The sequence below is a fragment of the Dicentrarchus labrax genome, unplaced genomic scaffold (genome assembly GCF_905237075.1).
Source record: "Dicentrarchus labrax unplaced genomic scaffold, dlabrax2021, whole genome shotgun sequence".
NCBI lineage: Eukaryota > Metazoa > Chordata > Actinopteri > Moronidae > Dicentrarchus > Dicentrarchus labrax.
In genome coordinates this window covers 23,995,639-24,018,814 of record NW_026136710.1, presented here as the reverse complement: position 1 = coordinate 24,018,814, position 23,176 = coordinate 23,995,639, and the positions used below count along the sequence as shown (strand labels likewise).

The window sequence follows — 23,176 nt, the reverse complement described above, 5'->3', positions numbered from 1 at the left end:
GTTAAACTTGACTTTCTTTTGTACTCATAAATATGTTGTTTTCATCAGTTATTTTTCCAAGATATTCCTTTTTCTTCTAGTAAAGTTACCTACAAGCACTGTTAAAGACATGCTAGGTAGGATTTTCAGTGTGTACAAATGATTGAGAGGGATTACCTCTCATCGCTCCTGACCCACCAGTAGTGTGTGGCAGTGTCTGTATCCTGCAGCCTTCTGCCTGGATTTTCCTATTTTGCTGTGTGTGGGACACGTCTGGCCGTCAACCTCTGGGCAGTGTGCAGGGTCTGACATTGGGACTACGATCATTTTTAAAAAGTTAACAAATACAAGCATTACACAAGCAAAACTGAAACTAAATGTTTCTTTAAATTTTGCAGCTTGCATACTGAAAGAGAGAAATGGCTGTACGGTTTGTCCATTACATCAATGGTTCTACATATGTCCCAAGTTTTTGAGATTACAAGCTATAATTAGTACCAACGAATCTGACATCTGCATTGATCGGAATATTTCACATATGCTCAAATGTCCAAGTGTTCAGTTAAACTCAGTGAAGTGGGTCACAGGTGATAAGTGTGCCACTATACAATTTGAACTGTATGTGCAAGCAGCTGACACTCTGTTAAGGATTTTGGACCGTTAGTGTGAACCACAGAAGGCTCAGACTGGTTGGTTGGTTGTTAAACGCTCAGACACTCAGCACAGTCAGAAGTTTTCATGTTAAGACGTGTCTGGATATGATCATCCTGTATTTATTTTGGCAGACGTCCTTACTTCCTCTCTTACATAAACCTCACACTAATTCTCATGTTTCTTGTTTTCTAATGGCTTGTATCCAGTAGTATAGGTATTTTCTTAAAATAATCTCCTTGAGTGATGTCTGGTTGAACCAAGCCCACAGTAACAGTCCCTCCTCTCTGCAGGTTCGATGCATGTTGAACATTTGGGGTGTGATGCTCTTCATCCGCATGTCATGGATCGTGGGTCAGTCTGGAATTGGTAAGGAGAGATCACCTATGAAGAGTGGTAGATTTTAGAAACAATTATTCTGCTCTCACTATGTTTACAGTATCCTGCCTTGTGTTTGTGTTTTGGACATGGGAAACTGTGTGCAATCTGCCTGTGGTTAAACACTGTTGCTTCAAAAGGTAGATTGTGTAAGATTTGTTTTCTGCATTGCAAAACCATGCTAAGGAGCAAATAGAGTAGACAATCTTACATTAGGTCTGACATTTTTAAGAAGTCCCTTGTGGAAGGTTTACCATAATTACCACTTTACCACAAATCAGGTAAATCAGTTTTGATGCTCTGTCTTATCACACCATTATAGCCCCAACCAGTGGTCAGTGCACTGCCCTGCTTCCCTTACAGACTGATTAGAATCAGTAATGATGTGAGAGTTGGAGCAGATTGTGGCTACCAACAAGTTATATTATATACAAGTTTATATTATTATTATAATTATATTATTAATCACAGTCCCTGTCTGTGATTAATACAAATGCAGATCCCACTGTTCTGGTAAACTTTTTTAACTCAGATTTTTTATTTATACTTTGACAGTTTTCCTAAAATTAGATTAAAAAACCCCTGTATCATGATACATACTGTATTGCCAGATTCATGTCAATACACAGCCCTATGTAAAATGTAAAAACACTTCAGAATCTGTTTAAATGTGTTTAAAAAATATAAAAAGCCCCAAAAAGTTTACTTTTATTTACAGAACCAGAACAGTGAGATCTGCATTTGTATTCATCACAGTCCCTGTGACACCCAACATCACAGCCCTCACTTTACATTTACACTGCTGATTTTAACACAAAAATGAACAATGATTTTGAGAATCGATACAAAATCACAAAACAATATATTTTTAAATATTTTCTTAAACCCCTACCACAAACTAAATTCCATTATAAAATAAAAATTCAACAAATTATGAAATTAAATGGGAAGCTGTAGATAACAAGACATGAACTAAAATTGAACCACACAGATTCCGGGAATAAAAGAGATAAGAGACAAAATGGGTCAAATCAGGATATGCTCTCCAAAGAAAAGTATATTCTAAGAAGAGAACTCATTTTGATACCTCCTTTCAACTGGTGCTAGATAATCCAGGCTGCAGAGAAACAAAGTGTTTGATACACAGCCAATGTTTTACATTGATGTGACAAAGACTGCACATAACTGACAAATTCAAATGTCACCGTCTATAAAAGTTACTAAGCAACGTGATACACAGCCCATATTTATTGACACTGTGATGCTTACTGGGTGGTCATTTCATTTCAACCCTGTGTTCAGCACTCCCTCTGTCAGTTACTTTCTCACTTCACACACAACTCCCCACTGCCCCCCACCACCACAGCACTTTGTGATAACGCTCCACTTTGATGTGAAATATCACCACAATGTGACACATGTGGCAGACTCTGGGAGCTCCATAACAGCACAGCCACAGAGTGATTGGATGGGCAGCTACAGAACTGTTAACAGCGCTGCACATTCTTTTCATTCAAAAGATTTGTAAAAGTTAAAATGTGTTTTATTCCGCAGCTCTCTCCTGTTTGATCGTTGCAATGGCTTCTGTAGTGACGACCATCACCGGCCTCTCCACTTCCGCCATCGCCACCAACGGATTCGTACGAGGAGGTATATATGTCGCTTTCTTTTCTCGAGTGATAGCATGTCTGTAGTCAGAAAAGCGTGTGTCACAAAAGCAAAACACCAGCGATTTACTTAAATCCTCCTATGGAGCAGCAGAGTTCTCACATCGGCCTCTTCTGGCTGTTTGGTGTGAAATGAGGTGATCTACATGTGTGATTTTAACCAGCGTGACCAGCTGTCAGTTATCCATCACGGTGCAGTGTTGTGTGTTTCACCCTTCTTTCATCTGATTCCACATAAAGATGCACACACACATTTCCCGCAGTCGTCTCAGTGAGAGAAGAGATTCAATGAGATCACACACTGAGTGTGTTGGAGTGAATGGAAGCTGGGTGGTTGGACAAGTCGCTGGATGGGGCAAGATGGGCTCTTAATTAGTTCATTTTGAGTTGAAAAAAAAGTTTAGAATAAATCCTACTGAAGTAGAAATTCAATTTTTGAACAGAACGAGACTCTTATCCATTAGGAGCACTAGTAGGAGCCAGAGAAACCTGATTGTTTCACAGATTATCTGTCTCATGTTCTACTGTCAGGATATAGTAAGTTTCAGCAAATATGACTAAAAGTTATTTTTTATAAACGTCACCTACTGCAGCCTTAAAGGTTAGTTATATGCTTGAATTCAAATATACTCACACATAATCTAGTGCTTCGTCGACACAGTCACTCATGAGAACCAAAAATGTAATAATTGACTTGACTGAATGATTAAAATTAACCCCTCTGTTTGTTGTCGCTAGTCATTAATAGCTAGATAGGTCCTCTGTTGATCCCTGACTCTGAGTACAGGCAGGTTGTTTGTAATTTTAGAGTGAACAACACCAGAATTCCTAAGGTCATTGGAAGATATAAAGGGCTGGATAGAAGCCAGAGGTGTAACGTAGTGGCCTTTTTGAAGAACGTTTGTTGTACTTTAGCCATGCCGTGTGCTATTATTTTATTACTGTAAATTCTGTTGATGCTCTATACCATGTGACCATGGTCATGAGCTGCAAATAACACAAATTAAATATAAATAAATACATGAATAAAATTAAATTAGCAATAATTAAATAATCATGATCAAAACATACAAATGGTAAATGGACCTGTACTTGTATAGTGTAGTTTCTAGTCTTCTGACCACTCAAAGCGCTTTTACACTACGTGCCACATTCACCCTTTCACACACATTCACACAGTGATGGTAAAGTCCATCAAACAGAAACTAACTCATTCATACACATTCACACACTGATGCACAGCATCAGGAGCAATTCGTGGTTCAGTATCTTGCTCAAGGATACTTAAAATGTGGCACCAGGAGCCGGGGATCGGACCAACAACCTTCCGATTAGCGGACGACCCGCTCTGCCTCTGAGCCGCAGCCGCCCAAATTGGTTAATATGAGTTAAAAAGAGTTAATGTGAACAGCTGGTAAAATGAACAATAAACACTGATTGCTGTGGGAAGGAATTCTGGCAAATATTTTTCTTGCATTTATAGTAACAATTTTGGACCCTCTTGAAAGTGAGAATCTACATCTCAATTCAATTCAATTCAATTCAATTCAATTTTATTTGTATAGCGCCAATTCATAACAGAAGTTATCTCAGGACACTTTTCAAATAGAGCAGGTCTAGACCGAACTCTTTAACATTAATTACAGAGACCCAACAGTACCACCATGAGCAAGCACTTGGCGACAAGGGCAAGGAAAAACTGCCTGTTAAAAGGCAGAAACCTAGGACAGATCCTCCGGCTCTAGGTGGGTGGTCGTCTGTCTCGACCAGTTGGGGTGAGAGAGAGAGAGAGAGAGAGAGAGAGAGAGAGAGAGCGACAGACAGACAGACAGGTGCACAGCAACAACAGTATTGGCAATGGCAGTCAAGCAGGACCATGGCAGGAGGCTCCACCAGGATCCATGAGAACCTGCGAGACGAGAAAGCACAAGAACTCCGGGGAAGAAGTGGAGTTAGTAACATGCATTAAAGGGACATGAATGAGTGCAGAAAGAGAGAGGAAGAGAGTAGCTCAGTGCACCATGGGAAATCCCCCGATAGTCTAGGCCTATAGCAGCATAACTAAGGGATGGTTCAGGACTCACCTGATCCAGCCCTAACTATAAGCTTTATCAAAGAGGAATGTCTTAAGCCTACTCTTGAAAGTGGTGAGGGTGTCTGCCTCCCGAACCACAACTGGAAGCTGGTTCCACAGGAGAGGAGCTTGGTAACTGAAGGCTCTGGCTCCTGTTCTACTTTTAGAGACTATAGGAACCACAAGTAGCCCAGCATTCAGAGAACGTAGTGTTCTAGTGGGGTAATAGGGTACTATGAGCTCTTTAAGATATGAAGGGGCCTGACCATGAAGAGCTTTATAGGTGAGGAGGAGTATTTTAAATTCAATTCTACATTTTATAGGGAGCCAATGCAGAGTAGCTAGTACAGGAGAGATGTGATCTCTTTTTCTAGTTCCTGTCAGTACTCGTGCTGCAGCGTTCTGAATTAATTGGAGCGTTTTAATGGACTTATTGGGGCAACCTGATAATAAAGAGTTGCAGTAATCCAGCCTTGAAGTAACAAATGCATGGATTAGTTTTTCTGCATCTGTCTGTGATAGTATGTGTCTAATTTTTCTAATATTACGTAAATGAAAGAAGGCAGTCCTAGAGGTCTGCTTTATGTGGGAGTTAAATGACAAATCCTGATCAAAGATAACTCCAAGATTCCTGACAGTGGTGCTAGAGGCCAAGTTAATGCCATCTAGAGTGACTATATCTTTAGACAATGAGTCTCTAAGGTTTTTGGGGCCAAGAACAAGAATTTCGGGTTTTTTCTGAGTTTAACATCAGAAAATTGCAGGTCATCCAGGATTTTATGTCCTTAAGACATGTTTGTAATTTAGATAATTGATTAATTTCATTGGGTTTGATTGATAGATATAACTGCGTATCATCTGCATAACAGTGAAAGTTAATGGAGTGATTCCTAATAATGTTGCCTAAAGGGAGCATATATAAAGTAAATAGTATTGGTCCAAGTACAGAACCTTGTGGAACTCCATGACTAACTTTAGTATTTATGGAGGATTCATCGTTAACATGTACAAACTGAGTACGATCTGATAAGTATGACTTAAACCTCAAAAAACTATCCTTTCAATAAATTCAAATTTAGCTGTGATTAAAAAGGCTTTGAGAGTCTGCAAAGTTACCTTGAAAAGTGCTTTTTTTAAGCTCTACGAACCCGGATTTTTTGTTTTGTTTTCTATGTGGAAAAGACATTTTTAAGTGATAAAAGATAAAGGTGGCACATATATATAATCACATCTTAAGATAGCTAGCTAATGTTAGCAAAATACCCACTGTAAGAAATACCATGCACAGCCATACACACTGTTTCAAACAGCTGATTGGCAGTGTGATATGTGATATAACCTTGATGTAGAACATGGGCTGCTCTGGAGACCTCTCCCAGCTGCTGCTTTTGTGTGGCTGTGGAGTTCTATAACGCTCTACACTCTGAGAGGATAGTGCATAATTCATTTGGGCCATTGTCTGTATATAAACATGGACGACATGACAGCTCCCTGAAAGTGAAGCCAAAACATCTCAGTCGCCCCCTGGTGGCTGGCTGCAGTATAGGACATAACACCCGCTGCCTCTGTGTTAGCAAATGGGAAAACTAAAAAATCAAACTACACATCAAATAAATTTTGGGCAGTTCTTATCATTCATGCCATCAATTCTAAGTTTTCACAACAGTTAACTTTTACCAGTATCTTGTTCGTTTGTTTTTAGGTGGAGCATATTACTTGATTTCGAGGAGTCTGGGCCCAGAGTTTGGAGGCTCTATTGGTCTGATCTTCGCCTTCGCCAATGCAGTGGCTGTAGCCATGTATGTGGTGGGCTTTGCTGAAACAGTTGTGGAACTTCTTGCCGTAAGTCTCCCTGTGTCTTATGGTGCTTTTAAGCATTTAGTGATTGCTACCATGTCTTTTGTCTTGTTGGTGCAATTCTACCAGTCCAACTGTGTTTTGAGTTCATCCGTCCCTTTCTTCTGCTTTAGCAGTCAGAGGTAGACAACTCAACCCAGTATCTTCCAAAAAATTTTGGTACATAATTCCCTTTTGTGTTACTCAAAAAAAAAAAACAACGTGGCGACAGCCATAATGCCGGTATAAAACGGTACGCCACAAACCAATGGGTAACGTCACAATGGGTTCACACTTGATTCAGGCTGCTCACCCTCATATTATCTTCAGGTAAACTTTGGAATGTATTTTTACACAGAACAAGGACTTTGTCCTCCATGACTTAGATTTGAAGTACTTTATAAAGGAATTTCTTAATGGTTGGTATGGACATGAGGAGTGATTACAGCGAGCAAAAACATTTGTTTTATGTATTCTTATGCAGGTTTGTTTATTATCCGCTTCAACATTTTGCATTTGAATTGCAGTTTAATTTTTGTCTTTAAAAAGTATAAATACATTTAAGAGAACTTGAATGTTTGCATTGGTAGTTCATTGTTTTTCCATTTAACAACTCTTTGTATTGTCTCTCAGGGTGTAGATGCTGTTATGACAGATGAAATCAATGATATCCGAATCATTGGCACCATCACAGTAATCCTGCTCCTGGGCATCTCTGTAGCCGGAATGGAATGGGAGGCCAAGGTATGAACGTGCTCAAGTCTTGCTAAATTCTGGGCACAAAAAAAACCAAGACACGCTGTATGATTGATGCATTCATTGGTCTAAGAGTAATAATAACTAATGAGTTCCTTTGGTTCTCTGTAGGCTCAGATCTTCTTGCTTGTTGTCCTCATCACAGCCATCATCAACTACTTCATCGGAACCTTCATTTCTGTTGAGTCCAAGGAACCTTTTGGCTACTTTGGCTATGATGGTACGACCACACACCGATTTTCTTTAGTAGCATTGGTGCGGAAAGTTTCGTCAGCTGCCTTTTTGAAACTCTATTCTCCTGTCAGGTTCAATCATGTGGGAAAACATGGGTCCGGACTTTCGAGGAGAAACGTTCTTCTCAGTCTTTGCCATCTTCTTCCCTGCTGCCACTGGTATTCTGGCCGGGGCCAACATTTCAGGAGACCTCGCTGTAAGTCACCTGTAACTATTAACCAAACCGCCTAAAAAAAAAAAAAAAAAAGATACCATACATTTCTAGGGGTTTATCCTGATGTAGTACAAAGCTGTCAAACCAAGCAAACCGATTGTCTTTCTGTGTAGATTCTTTTGTACTTGGACTTTAACATATATTAGTGGTTCTTCTATTGATTTCCTCTGTTGGAAGTAGTGAAACAAGTAACAGTGAAACAGGGATTGAGTTGAAGACCTTCAGCGTGGCATTAAGCAGATTGATGACATCATCTTAAAGCCCTTTATTGATAAGGATTAAACGGTTTGTGTACTTATAGATTGCTTGTAATCTTAAGTCTGTGTTGTGGTTGTGTGTTGCAGGACCCACAGCAGGCCATTCCAAGAGGAACCCTTCTGGCTATTTTGATCACAGGAATAGTCTACCTGGGTGTTGCTGTTTCAACAGGTGCAGTAGTACCTGCTATATGACATTCTCCATTAGCTTCTATCTGCCCTTTTTCAAGTATTTTAAAATGCTTTTTTCACAACAGGCTCCTGTATTGTGAGAGACGCCAGTGGACATGTTAATGACACAGTCAGCTCACAGTTCAAGGCCAACTGCACTGATGCTGCATGCAATTTTGGCTATGACTTCTCTACCTGCAAGAGTGAAAACAGCTGCCGCTATGGACTCCACAATGATTTCCAGGTATAAACCAGCTCTATCAGAAGAAGAGGTTTGGAGTATATTAGGAACATTTCAGAGAGTGAGGTTAAAATAAGTAAATAATTAAATTTACATTTAATCTTCCATTCAGGTGATGAGCCTGGTTTCTGGTTTTGGGCCCATCATCACTGCTGGAATCTTCTCAGCCACTCTGTCCTCAGCTCTGGCCTCTTTAGTCAGTGCACCAAAGGTTTTCCAGGTAAGACCCAACCTAAAATACATCAAGGCATCTAACAAATTACACTCAAAACTAGTGAGGGATTTACTTTCAGGTGTGGATTGTAGGAAATTTTGTAGTTTTTGATTACAAATGTTCCATTTCCACAGGCTTTATGTAAGGACAACATTTACCCCGGCCTCGGCATGTTTGCCAAAGGCTACGGCAAAAACAACGAGCCCCTCCGAGGCTACATCCTGACATTCGTTATCGCTCTGGCCTTCATCCTCATCGGTACGGCTACACACACTGCTCATTTTTACTCTAACAAATCAGGCATTGTTATTGTGTAAGATGACAACACTATTAAAACAAGACTAAAAGCCTGGAGACTGCAATATTCTTTACGCTCCATAATATGTAAATATTAATGACAAAATTATTTGCTACAGGTGTGTTACAGGTCTATAATTTCAGAATAATTTCCAAGATGTTTCTTGCGCAATAAAATTTGGTACTCATTTTAGGAAAATTATGGTCCCAAAAATAAAGTGATTTTGCTGTTTTAGAGTCTTTTCCATTTAAAATATTAAGTTTGACAGTAATATGACACTGCAGAACATGGTCTGATGGTGGCGTTACAGGAAATGTTACCCTTCCTAAGTCCCTTCCCTTTTTGGTACCTTGGTCACCTTTCTCCTTTCCTGCTAGGCTATGTGCTAGACTCTCTGTTTGAATTTGAATATTTAATCTGATAATAAAAAATAAACAAAATTAAAGCTGCAAGCAAGCGATGGACGGGACCTCGCACTCCACGCAACTCGGGGCATGCTGCGGCTGCGTCACATGCCGTCGTAACACATGCGGACCACGACTTGAAAATCTCACGTAAATCAGCTCAAAATTGCCACGCAGCGGTTGCTTCCTGTTGCCAGTAGGTGGCGCTGTCACTATGTCTGAATATTGTCATGTAGACGTGTTCAGGGCAGGACTCTTATCAAACACGTGAAGTTTCATTGAGATTGGACCATGTACGCTGAAGTTATGAGGACATGTTCAGGGCGAGACTGTTACAGAATATATGAAGTTTATTGGAGATTGGACATTGCACACTGAAGTTATGAGTACTGTTTAATGGAAAATCGTCTGAATTCGACAAGTCGTCACTGGCACACGGTTTGACGTACAGTCACAAATAGCTCAACTCTTCATCTACAGTTTGTTTTTATAAGACTGTCCAATTTTGAAGTAGATTTGATAAGTCCCCTATTTATCTTGCAATTTAATACTTGACTTCCAGCGGTTTCCTACTGTACTCCACGAACAATATTCCCTAGGAAATATGGTTTGTAGATGTGACTAGTGGGAGTGGAGGGGTGTTTTATCACTTTGAAAAAAAGACCACAGAATTCAAAATGGCCAACTTTGACGAGACACCACGGACACGTCCTTCAACGTACAGTCACAAAATGAACAGCGTACATTCAGCACCATTTTTTAACTGCACTGACCAATTTTGAAGTAGATCCAATAAAACCTGTAGGAGGAGTTAGTTAAAATAGAAGCCCTGAAATGCCAAAAATGACATCACAGTGACATTCGTTAAAAATGGCCAACTTTGACGGCACGCCACGGACACGCCCTTCAACTTACAGTGAAAAAATGAACAGCGTTCATTCAGCACCATGTTTTGACTGTACTGACCAATTTTGAAGCAGATCCCAGAAATTCTCTAGGACGAGTTCGTTCAAATGCAAGGCAAAAATTCACCGAAAATGACCATGGACTTAAAAATGTCCAACTTTGACGGCACGCCACGGACATGCCCTTCAACGTACAGTTACAAATTGAACAGCGTTCATTCAGCACCATGTTTTAACTGTACTGACCAATTTTGAAGCAGATCCGATAAATTCCCTCTGGAGGAGTTCGTTCAAATACAAGGCGAAAATTAACCGAAAATGATGGCGGACTTCAAAATGGCCAACTTTGACGGCACGCCAAATACAAGCCCAGAAAGTGAAAATGACCACAAAATGGCCGCCAAGCGTGAAAATTTACAATTAAAATAGCCAACTTCCTGTGGGATTTAGGACATGGGTCGAAGAGGCTTTTTTGTACGTCTCGGCACATTACACATGCCTACCATGCCTAGTTTCGTACATATCGGTGAAACGTGGCGCCGGGGCTGCTTTTTTAAAATCCTGTAGGGGGCGCTACAAACACGACAAACACGATTTTGGGTATGTGAGCTACAGGCACCAGTCTACACGTGTCCTGTGAATTTCATATTCATAACTATTACGGTCTCTGCAGAGTGATTTACCCAGCCACCAGAGCGCCACCTAGTGGCGTGATTTTTTTTCCTTTTTAGGGGACCCTCAGGGAGCCATGGGCAAGCATCGTACCAAGTTTAATTTTAATCACACTTGCCGATGCAGAGATATAAACTTCTTCATTTTAAAGAGCGCCACCTTGTGGTGATGACCTGAAATTGTGCACGATACATAATGACGACATGAGGAACTATTGACCCAAGGTTGGTGTAAATCGGACATACCAATGTGGAGAAATACCCCACTTCCTTTTTTGACGACAAATCAACAGGAAGTGCTAATTTTATAACTTGAAATATCAAAATACTTTAAATTACTTTTTTTGCCAGGACGGTCTCCAGATGCTACGTGCAAAATTTCGTGCGAATCGGACAAAAGTGCATGGATGGATCACAAAAACGTAGTTTTTGGACATTTTCCACTCTAGCGAAAAAAAAATCTAGGCGGAAGTGGGCGTGGCCTATATGGGGAGATTCAGCTCCATTCACCGAACGCGTGGATATAAGGTTTTTGAATGTGAGACAAAGTATGCGGGAGTTATTAGCCTATCAAACTTTTCCTAAAAGTAGCGCCACCTAGTGACCTACCTAGTGGCTGATCTGCATGTGACGCATAGAATATCTAAGTTAAACCAGACTTGACAAGTCTGCCAAATAAAATAGAAAGAAAAGAAAAAGAATGATGATAAACCTTCCAGTTGTCACTGGCTCGGTCCCTAATAAATTATATATAGTCACATTTTAGCTTGGTTAATGTTGGCTAATAATAACAAAAGGCTAGCTGGCTAGCTAACTAGCTAGGTAATCTACAGTAATTGTTGATTAGCTAGCTGGCTAGTTAGTGTTTTGCTCTGTAGCAACACACCAGATAACTAGCTTGATAAGGGCTAATGTAGATTAGCTAGCTAATTAGCTTGAGTTTTGTTAACATTAGCTTACTTGATATGACTATATATCGCTTTTCTAAAAAAAATTTTTGTCCTTTTCATGCCTTTATTAGATAGATCAGCTGAAGATAGACAGGAAAGGTGGGTAGAGAAAGAGGGGGATGACACACAGCAAGGGGCCCGGGTCGGATTCGAAACCGGGCCGCTGCAGCAACTCTGTATATGGGTCGCCAGCTCTACTGACTGAGCTAACCGGGCGTTCCTGCTTTTATCTTTTAGCCATCTTCAAAATGTGGTTGTCTTTTCAACATAGATTAGCCTAGCACATAGCATATCTAAGTACAGGAAAATAGGAAATTGACCGAGGTTCCCGACCGAGGCTTGCCTAACTGCTATTGATCCACAGAGCAAAAAGGGACGGGACTTAGGAAGGGTCAATTCCTATAATGCCACCTGATGGGGTCATCAAAGGATTTTAGGATTTATCCCAAGGGGACTGTGGATATCCATTCCAAATTGACTAATAGTTCCGGTCAAGGAGTCCTAATTGTGGCACAGGGTCAATCTGTCCAGCTGTTGGCATATTTTCGCCAAGGTCTTGCTCATGGTGGTACTGTTGGGTCTCTGTAAATAATGTTTTAAAGAGTTCGGTCTAGACCTGCTCTATTTGAAAAGTGTCCTGAGATAACTTCTGTTATGAATTGGCGCTATACAAATAAAATTGAATTGAATTGAATTGAATTGAATTGAATTGAAATGAATTGAATTGAATTTTGATCTGTTTGATGGTCCAACGAATGGACTGACTGACTGGTTGCTATACTGAGTTCTTGATGTAAGCTTTTTCCAGAGTCATTTAGTTGAATCAAATCAGAAGCCAGTCTTTGGATCTTGCTGAAATGGACTAGAGGACATGAAATTGCAGGTTTGATTTGTTTCTGTTTCTTCTTGCAGCCCAGTTGAACGTAATTGCCCCCATCATCTCCAACTTTTTCTTGGCGTCCTATGCCTTGATCAACTTTTCCGTGTTCCATGCATCACTGGCTAACTCACCAGGTAAGATCAAGACCCAGAAATGATATAAGAAGATGTAAGACTAGATCAAGAAGTTAAGACAACATCCTATGTCTGACTGTAAAAGTGAGCAGCTATGATAGCAGAGTCACGAGTCATATGCTGTTTAACAGTGATTGTGATGGGAAATGATGGGGTTTCAAAAGGAATTACTTGAAGCACTTAGACATGTCCTGAGCTGTAGAGTGCCTCAAAGAGCTGAGAGCCAGTGTTTTACAGCTCACAAGACAGGTCCTATCAGACGGCTCATGGAAAAGCTGACCGAAAATCTGGGCTAGAATTAATGTGTGTTTTCTAGGTGTACTGCCGTAGCAGTCAGATGAGCATTTACAAGACAAGACTTTTTTTATAACCGGGATATTGATCAACATGGCTTTAAATGTGCCAGTGTAAGCCAAGTGGCAAACTGTTGTCCTGTGGCCAGATGTTGAATCTGGCATTAAAATAACCATAAACCAGACAACATGTAAATTACATGTGCAAATTAAGCAGGGTTATTACACAAGGAACAAAGGAGTTTTTTTTCCTTTTGCACTTTAACCTTGGTACTCTTTCTGAGGGAAGAGGTTCAAACTCAAGATGCAGGGGGTGGTTTGAGAGAGAGAGAGAGCCATCAGGGGTTTCTGTGTGACACCTATCACCTTCACAGCAACCGTAACAATGTGGTTCATGTGGTTTTTATCCTTTATACTTAACTTACCTTACCAAGCAATCACAGAAGTAAGAACAGATTGAATAGAAGACTTACAAGAAATGCAAAAATAAAACAAGGACATAATTTTCCTGTCCATGTTAAAAGCATTTAAAGTTATCAGTGGCTGTTCCAAGATGCAGTTATTATACTGTTAAAAAAAATTCACTGCCAGTTCAGGTGAAGCATAAGAAGTAAACCTAAACTTGGAGTGAAGTAGAAATGCAGATGCCAGTGTTTTGGTTGCATAAAAAAAGTTTTCCTAAAATTTGATTTTTTTAAAATATATCGCCTTACTTACTGTAACGTATACCAATATGTTGAATGGTAACTACTGTATTGTGACATGTAGGATACATGCCAGATTCTTGCCAATACACAGCCATATTTATCAGCAGATAGTTTGCTCACTTTTCATGGAACTGTAGGCAAAAAAAGTTATTCTGTGAAACTTTAGGGGGGGAACTTTTTTTTAAAATGGATTCATTATGTTTCCAAAAATCAAAGCTTTATTTATTTGGAAATCTCTGAGTTGTATCTACTTTGCTAGTACAATAAACCTCAAGTGTCAAATACAGTAGTTTGAAGAACAAATTATGAAAGGGTTTGTTAAATAGCAGATTTCCATTGCATTGTAATGTATATTGTCAAATTAAAAGACTTAGTAATGCCTATCACCCATACTTCCTTATTACTGTAATTGTAGCAATATATAATGCAGTCTAATGTAATATGTGGTGAAATAGGTCAGATATTTATGATATGGTTTATTAAGATGGCGCTTCCCATATCCCCCCACCCCCTCTGTTCAATCACTTTGTTTTTGCGTTGAAATATGTTTCTACACAAGTGTGTTGGTCACTGTTACTGAAACACTGTCGCATCAGATGAGTCATTTTTATATGATTTACTCGGTAATGATTATGACTGACAGTCAGTGTTAAATTGGGACAAAAAGCCTCTGTTACTTTGAAGCCCATTTTAATGTAGAGTACACCATTTCAGTGTGGTTAGGCCCTGCTGTTTACTGACTGATGCATCTGAACAGTTTGCCAGGAGCTATAATGTTCATGGGACAATGCAAACTGGAAATGTATCATCTGTGGAAAGTGAAGCGAGGGACTGATCTCTGAATATATTGCTAGTTATTTGTTCTCCAAAATTACAGAAAAGCATTTTCAATTACATTTTTGTTTTTAGCCCCTACACCCTTACCTCAAAAGGCTGTGTCTTTTACCAGGCTGCCATTGTGGATAATAATTTTAGTTAATTTGTTGGTTAAATAAAAAGTAATTATAATAAAACAATGGTATCCATCTATGCCGATAGTTTGAGGTTTTTTTGTCCAGGTTTTGACTGACTGGGTTAGAGCATCCTCGTCCTTGTGTTGTCCACCTGTTTTGGCTGTTTTCCTTGCAGCTTTCATAAAAATCCTGCTGGCTGATTAGGCTTGATAATACTAGCTGATAAAGATAAAAATAGCCTGCACAATCCTGTTTTTCCCTGTGTCCGTACCTGTGAATTTATATAAATATATTTTTTTGACCCATCTGACTTGACAAAAGGCCAAAATGAAATTAAACATACTTAACTTATGTTATTCATACATTTAGTTACTCGTGAATACTGAAAGCTAGATTTGAGGAGGGTTCAATAAAGAGAATCCGTACCAGATTTATATTAGTAAAAGGCTATAGAACCTTCACCTTAATTAAGATAGTTGAATTATACAGAGTGAATTTCTAAAAAAAAGAAATAAGAATCCATTCATTTATCAGTGTGGAAGCAGATATCTTAGACAAAGATACCTCGAAACCTGGATAAATGAAACCCAAACTATCTGTCAGAATGGAAGGTAAGAGAGGAAATATTTAAATTTTTTGTCATTTGGGTGACGTGACCTTTTTATCCTGTGGTGAAAAGCTGAATGAAATGTGTATAGTTGATTTTCTTTTTATACTGAGTTCTGTGCTTTTTCCCCCCTCAATACTAAAGCTCTAGCAGAACTCCAGGTACAGATTCTCTATCTGCTTTTAATTGCTACCAGCAGGTCAAATAATTACATGGACTTAAATGGTACATGACTCAATTAGAGGCAAGCAGTAATACAGATAATGGATTTTACTGCCTCTGCAACCACAAACCCCATTTGGTGCTCTGGCCTCTTCAGGGCCAATCTCTCCCCACTCTCAGGGACACATAAAACCCCTGCATGGGGCTGAGAGGAACAGCACCATCAATGTACCCTTTATGTCCTGTCATTTGTTTTAGACTCTGTCATTATGTAACCACACACAGTCTGGCTGTATCCCATCACTAAAATCCCACTAGTTTAGTTTCTGTGGTACTCGGTAAATAAACATGGTCCCTAATAGCTGGTATAACCCTCTGGTCTTCAGTCTAACAGGCTGCTAACTCCCATTCTTTAACCCAAGCACATATCCAGCTTCAACTTTAACTTTAACTTTATCCATGATTTTTAATAGCAACAATTACTATTTTTAGGCCATGTTAATGATGACAATCATTGTAAAAATGTCTCCTTTCTCCTTTTATGGAGGATGACCAGTGTCTCCTGATGTTTAGTCTTTTGGATTGCAGGTCTGGCTTAATTTGCTCCCGGTTAATGAGTTTTGACCTATTGGACTTAACATGCATACCCTCAGTTTACCATAATTAAAACCTTATACCCACACAGTATGTGACTAGTACTATCAGTGTGTTTGCTGTTCGCTGTCCCTTGCCTTTCGTTGCAGTATTGTGACTTGTTCTCATTTGTGCTACAGGGTGGCGTCCCAGCTTCAAATACTACAACATGTGGGTTTCTCTCGCTGGAGCTATACTGTGCTGTGTGGTGATGTTTGTTATCAACTGGTCGGCTGCACTGCTCACCAACGTCATTGTCCTGGGGCTTTTTATATACGTCAGCTACAAGAAGCCAGGTGAGTCACTAGGTGTTAATTTAGCAAAATTTGGCAAACGAGTTCATGACGTTTCCTGTTTCAGAGTTATAGAATTTCAGACAAACAAACCTTTATACCCTCATAGTAATTTTTAAATGATTCAAACTACAAAAACATGATACAACATGATATAACTTCCCACTGTTTCATTTCATTCCTTCACTGTAATCTGCACTCATTTCAAGGAAAAAAATAATAATTTAAAGGACCAGTGTGTAGGATTTAGCGGCATCTAGTGGTAGTGCATATCGCAACTCCCTCGCTTCACCCTTGCCTTCCGAATGTGTAAGAGAAACTATGGTGGCCATGAAACACACTAAAAAACACATGTATCTAGAACCAGTATTTGGTTGTCCCTTCTTGATTATTGTAGAAACATGGTGGACTCCGCCAGAAGAGGACCTGCTCCCTCCAGATAAACACAGCTCATTCTAAGGGAAAGAAAACACAATGATTCTTATTTTACACTTGTACACTATACACTAATGAAAACATACCTATGAATATTATATTACATTTCTGACTATAGATCCTCCTAAATGTTACACATTGGAGCTTTAACATCTTTTGATATGGAATAAAATGGAAAAATACTAGAAGCAGGGTTAAAAATGCTAGCCCACAGTCACCAAAAGTAAAAAAAACATTCACCGTCCATCAAGTCAGTTTTATTTACATAGCGCATTGCTACATAATACTGATCTGTCAAGTTACACCCCCAAACACACTTCCTTGCACCGCTTCAAAGGCTGGCCTTCCAGCTCTCAACACACACCTGTGTGCACACACTCAGTTTGACATGCAGCTACACACACATACGAGGCCTTCTCAGTGCCTGTAACACCACATGGGTCAGACGGCCTTAGGCCCAGCAGGCCCGACCCGTAAACACACTCCCTAACCACACTGTGCGTTTCTGCCTGCATGCATCCTCCACCTCCAGATGTGAACTGGGGCTCATCAACCCAGGCTCTGACCTACCACCAGGCCCTGACCCACACTCTGCACCTCAGCGGCGTGGAGGATCATGTCAAGAACTTCAGGTACCACACACAGAGAAGCTCCCCTACTAGCTAACTAACTAAACATGCATGTAGTGATACTGTCATTAATGCTGCAGCAGGCAGTGTTTTCATGAAAGAATCCAGCCATTTCAGAGTTGTAACCCTGCGGGCTAATGTTTTATCATATACAGTAAAACATTAGCCTGCAGTGTCTTGTATTTGTCGTAAAATATGAGAACTGGGAATGAGACTTAACAATCAACTATCTTTAACCCACCAACCCAAAGCGTCTTTCTGTCTTTCTCGACTCTGATTGGTTGTTTTCTTTCGGCCCAGTGGATTCCTGCAAATTCTATTAGGAGCACCAGGAGCCAGAGGAACCGGATTTTTACACAGATTATCTCTCTCATGTACTACTGTCAGGATATAGTGACAGTTTCAGTAAATATGACAGTTATTTTTCTAAAAGTTACCTACTGCAGCTTTAACGCATATGAATTATAGCTGACCTTAAAATAAAAAATCCAAGACATTAAAACTCTAAGATGGTCTTATTCAATAACCTTAACCTGAACAGAAAATGCTGCAATGGCACCAAAAGCATGTACTTTTATAAATATATCCACCATGTTCCATGTGTTCATTCTCTAAATGCTTGCACATGGCATGGTGGTGTTTTTGACGACATATTAGTGATAATGTGTCTTTGGACTGTTCCCATGGCAGCAAACCGAGCAGGAGATTAAAAGGCATCTGATGGTGTCTCCAGAATGACTCGTGTGTTCCTCTGAGCTCCCTCTTGTCTCTTCTCACCGCCTCCATTAAATCCCATGGTGCTTAACATATTTGCTTTGATGTGCGCTACTCGGCTCCTGCTTCTTTCTTTTTTTGTCCTGTGCTAAGAAGACTTGTGGCCAGAAGAAAAGGTCAGAAGAAAAAGTGGATGAAGATTTAAAAGTAAAACCTGACACTAATGCTGATATTTCCTGTTGGATGTGTTTGACTGTAGACCCCAGTGTTTGGTGATGACTGGGTACCCCAACTCTCGTCCGGCTCTCTTGGACCTGGTTCACAGTTTCACCAAGAATGTAGGCCTGATGATGTGCGGTCATGTTCGCACGGTGAGCTCATACTCTGTTATTGTTTTTCTTCTTGTCTTTTGTGTATTATAAAGTTGCTCTAAAAAAACAAATACTCCAATCACTTTCAGACAGTAATTAACCTTATCATTAGGGATATCAATATGAAACTTTCTCTCCTACATTTTAACCCTTTCCACTCCTTTGCTATTATATAGTAATTTTTAGTAAGTTGTAGTAGCGTGGGATCATGAGTCTTCACCACCATTGCTATCATTGCAGTCAGCTTCTCCCTGTTAGGATTCCTTCAGTGTTCATGGTTCACGAGGTTTCTACCAGGAGCCCAGTTATCCACAGAGGTCTCCTCCTCTCCAAAACAAACAGACCTGCTGATTAAAACCACTAAAAACACTGAATAAAGCAGTTCCACCTTAAAAATCACTGCTTCTCCCACACTGAGCTGCTGCTAATGTTAGCTCAGCTTGTTTCTCTGATAACTTAAGATCCAGACGTCCGATGACTAAAATCCTTCGTCCGGTTCAAATCTAGAGTTAAAAAGCACCAAGATCTAAACAGTGGATGGTAACAATGTGGCTTCAGACTGGATCAACAGTCAATGTATGACAGCTTCTGGCAGACAACCACAACGCTGACGCAGGCACAAAGGGGATATGACGCCATCGACAGGCGACCGGTGAAACGCAGCGTTACCTGAATAAAATGACAGATTTCTCTGAGTTTGAACATTGTTGGAAACATTTGGGATAATGGAAGTACACAACTCAACTACATATAGAACCTGGCTCTAGAGTGGTAGGTGGTGTTAAGCCACAGATGCAGTGACGGTACCCTTGCATAATAGTGTTCAGGGGGACTTGTTTTGGTGGAACATTTTCACGTGGGGAACAGAGCACTGCCAATAAAATGGCAAACTTCCTGCAAAGAAAGGGTAACTGCTACTAGCTTGTTGTTAGCAACCAGGGTAAGGTAACTGTGTGTAGGTTGCTGCCACAGAAGTGCTTCTTGTTGTTTCCCCAACAGTAACCTGCAGATAGCAGCATATTTAAGTACTGTTTATCTGCATTACAAGAAAGTTTGAGACCAGCCATTGTTTCCTGCTTGAGCCAAAACAGAAGCCCTTATCCAAAAATGGTCACTTCTGGCTTCATAAAATACAAGATAGCAAAGGCCCTAATGCCAAACTCAAGACTTCAAAACGGTTGTAAACAAACCAATTAATGATGTCACAGTGAGTTTACTCTCTGAGTCAGCTTAGAGCTCAGAAATGAGCACATCCGCGAGCCACAGTAACGATACAATTGATATGTTTGTTCCACTCCTGTATGCGCAGTGTAAAAAGCCTTTTACAAATCCCCTGCCAGGCATAACTGCTTGACAATGGAAAGTCCATTTTGATTGGATGAATGGGGCTCTGTGCAGTCCAGCAGCTCTCTGGCTCCGTGGAACACGCCACCCTTCACAAGTGGCCTCTGATCTGCCCTCCTGCCTGCTCCTATTGCTTCCATTAGGGAGAGAGAGAGGGAGAGAGAGAGAGAGAGAGAGAGGGAGAGAGAGAGAGGGAGAGAGAGAGAGAGAGAGAGAGAGAGAGAGGGAGAGAGAGAGAGAGAGAGAGAGAGAGAGATATTAAATGGTGTAAACATTCCCAGCTAATGGCATTACAGTTTCCTGGCTGAAGAGCATCTTTGTGAGCTAATTTCTTCAGAAATAAACAAAGTCCCTGATGCGGAGATTCAGTGCAGGACTAAATGTTGAGTTCTTCAGTCTGAAAATCTGGTTAAATGAAGCATCCTGTGACGTCTGACCATGGAAACAGAATTATCTCCACGGCCATTTAATTTGCTACAAACTTCCAACATTGCTAGTCAAGAATGTGGGATTAGTTATATATTCTGTGTGTGCGTGTCTGTCTCCCTGCAGGGCTACAGAAGGCCGAACTTCAAAGATCTGGCCACAGACCAGGCCCGGTACCAGCGCTGGCTGCTAAAGAATGAGAGCAAGGCCTTCTACACACCGGTGTTCGCCGAGGACATGAGGCAGGGCACGCAGTACCTGCTCCAGGTAGGAGAACGTCACAACCCACAGGGGTTCTAGGAATGAGTTCTCAAATGGGTTCTCCCTCTGTTGCTCTGGAGGCTATCTCTGAGTAAATGGCAAACAAATGCACTGAGATAAGTTAGCTGTCTGCGTGCTGAGATTAATTCCCAAGAAGCATTGTAGACTCGCACAAGTGCCAACAAGAAGTAGCAGTCAGAGTTGGTTTGGTGTTATCTTATTGTGTGTGTTTGTTTGTTGTGTTTCTAATGGCCCTGCATGTTGTTAAACTGTCTCAAATGATCTCAGTTCATGTCAAATCAACAATATTATTTTATAGCCCTGCATCAAATACGAGGTCTCATTAGGCTGCATAGAAACATTTAAACAATAGACCCCAAGCACAAATTCATGTGAATTTCCCTGCTCATTTGAAGATAATACTGGCATTATTCATATTTTAAATCCCATGAAAAGACCCACACCAACAATGTCTCTCAATACTTTCTTACTTCTCTACCCTGTCTGTCTCTCTAAGCTTCAGTCCCATTGTTCCCTACTGGAGATGTACTTTCATTTTAAAAAGGCATTAAATGACTCAACATTACACACAGGAGGAGGCATTTGTTGGGGACTATTTTCAGCGGTGGATTAATCCGTATTTGGGGCAGCAGGTCGGCATATGTGGGATTGAGTCCATGTGTGTGTTCATGATAATAAAGGTAGTGCAAGAGGTGTGGTTAATTGAAGTTTTTCACAGAGGAAGAAGAATATATCATGCTTTGATACACAGTACTAAGTAGCACTTACTAAATTGCATAATGGTCTTAAAATGTTCTTGAAAAGTCTTAAATTTAGAATATCACAAATATGGTGTTTTAACATCTGACCTTCTGGTGAGAATGAATTACAGATCTTCTGAAGGAAGATTCTTGAATAAATTGGTCTTATCCTTAATTCTATAGTCAGCCAAACAAAGGTGAAACTTGGTGAGCCTGTGAAACAGCATTGGTACTCCAAGTGCTCTCAGAGGTGAGTCATACTCGGTGCTGCCAGAGTTTCCATCTCAAGTGTAAAAACTGGCAGCGATAACTAGCCTGAGAGTGAATGTAATACCAGCAACAGGCCGAACAATCCACCCACAGTGTCTTTATTTGTTTTTCCTGCTCTAGAATGGCAGCGTCTTAGGAAAGCAGCCATTTTTTCAGAAATGAGCCACGGTCTGAATTCATTTGATTTCCTCTCTCCCTTTCAAGGCTGCTGGCCTGGGTCGCCTAAAGCCAAACACACTGGTGCTGGGCTTCAAGAACGACTGGAGGGACGGCGACATGATGAACGTGGAGACTTACATCAGTATGATCCAGTAAGTTGGCTTCAAAGAGACATTGAACCCTGAGTGGAAAGACTCACCAGCACGTTATTGTAATACAGTGGCTGTACTCGAAGTTCTCTACTGAAGACAAACAACCAGAGCTTAGAGCTTTGATGAGGCCTAAAAAAAATGGCATTTTGAGATAATCGGTATTGGCTGTCTGTACTCGCAAAGGTGATAAACGAAAGTTCTTCAGACACATCTGCAGTGTGGCTGCTGTGGAACGATGTTAATCCTCCCCTTAGTGAGTTTTGTGAAGATGGTGAAAAAGTTGCAATCCGCTGTAAACATATGACTGAATTTCCTGTAGAATAGAACAGAATTATACATGACTTTTCTTTGTTTTGATATTGGCATATATATCGGCCATCGCTCTCTAAATATCAAAAACTTTTCCTCTGAGGGGATTCCTTGAGACAAAAATCCTCTCAAATTGTGGATCTGTGGTCTATTGTTGGGATCGTTAAAATTAAAAAGTTTGGGAAACCTTGGATTAATGATTAATGCACTAATCCACTGCTTGATACTGATTCTCTATGAAAATGAATCATTTTTATTTAAATGTGACCCTATATTTAAAATGTTAAATATACAGTATATTACTAAATCCCATGTTTCATTGAAAGACCATATCTTCAAAAAAAAAATTTCTGCAAACATGTTACTTTAAAGCTGTGACTTTGAAATGAAATGTTCTGGTTCATGAATGAAGACTGTCTTTTGATAGTTACACGTGTGGGCAGTAGGGCAGCGTGCAGGGAGGCACATTTTCTGAGAGGTAGTCTACAGCTGACTGTTTTCAACCTATTTAGTCACTGCAGACTCACAGAAGCATAGCAACTCAGACTTTGAAAAGCAATGGAATAGACTATGGGGTAATATGGTCACACATATGCAGGCAGTGTGTCTCCTCGTACTGTATGTCATTAGTTCAGTGTTCTTACAGCTTACACAACAGCTGCAGCCGTTGTAGACGGTGCGTGTGAGAAGCGTCCCAGAAGTAGTTCTCCACTCTGCTCGGCTCAAGATACGCAGGAGAGACAAAAAGGAAAGCAATTTTACTATGTAGCCTACTTAGCCATG

General features: G+C 40.3%; 1 protein-coding gene and 1 long non-coding RNA gene across 3 annotated transcripts in view; both read left to right on the top strand.

The window, feature by feature from the left end:
• LOC127370398 (uncharacterized) overlaps positions 1–23,176 on the top strand; it is a 143,636-nt gene that overhangs the window by 33,799 nt on the left and 86,661 nt on the right. The gene's annotated exons all lie outside the window — the stretch shown is intronic.
• The window catches only part of slc12a2 (solute carrier family 12 member 2), a 70,842-nt gene that overhangs the window by 25,414 nt on the left and 22,252 nt on the right, over positions 1–23,176 (top strand). For both annotated transcript variants that reach the window (XM_051412262.1, XM_051412261.1), the window contains exons 3-18: positions 924–999; positions 2,563–2,658; positions 6,452–6,591; positions 7,219–7,329; positions 7,453–7,561; positions 7,647–7,771; positions 8,134–8,218; positions 8,304–8,461; positions 8,571–8,678; positions 8,807–8,930; positions 12,813–12,914; positions 16,410–16,565; positions 17,530–17,629; positions 18,600–18,711; positions 20,608–20,748; positions 21,978–22,084. In XM_051412262.1, coding sequence (XP_051268222.1) covers positions 924–999; positions 2,563–2,658; positions 6,452–6,591; positions 7,219–7,329; positions 7,453–7,561; positions 7,647–7,771; positions 8,134–8,218; positions 8,304–8,461; positions 8,571–8,678; positions 8,807–8,930; positions 12,813–12,914; positions 16,410–16,565; positions 17,530–17,629; positions 18,600–18,711; positions 20,608–20,748; positions 21,978–22,084 — 1,850 coding nt within the window. The remainder of the gene's footprint in view (positions 1–923; positions 1,000–2,562; positions 2,659–6,451; positions 6,592–7,218; positions 7,330–7,452; positions 7,562–7,646; positions 7,772–8,133; positions 8,219–8,303; positions 8,462–8,570; positions 8,679–8,806; positions 8,931–12,812; positions 12,915–16,409; positions 16,566–17,529; positions 17,630–18,599; positions 18,712–20,607; positions 20,749–21,977; positions 22,085–23,176) is intronic.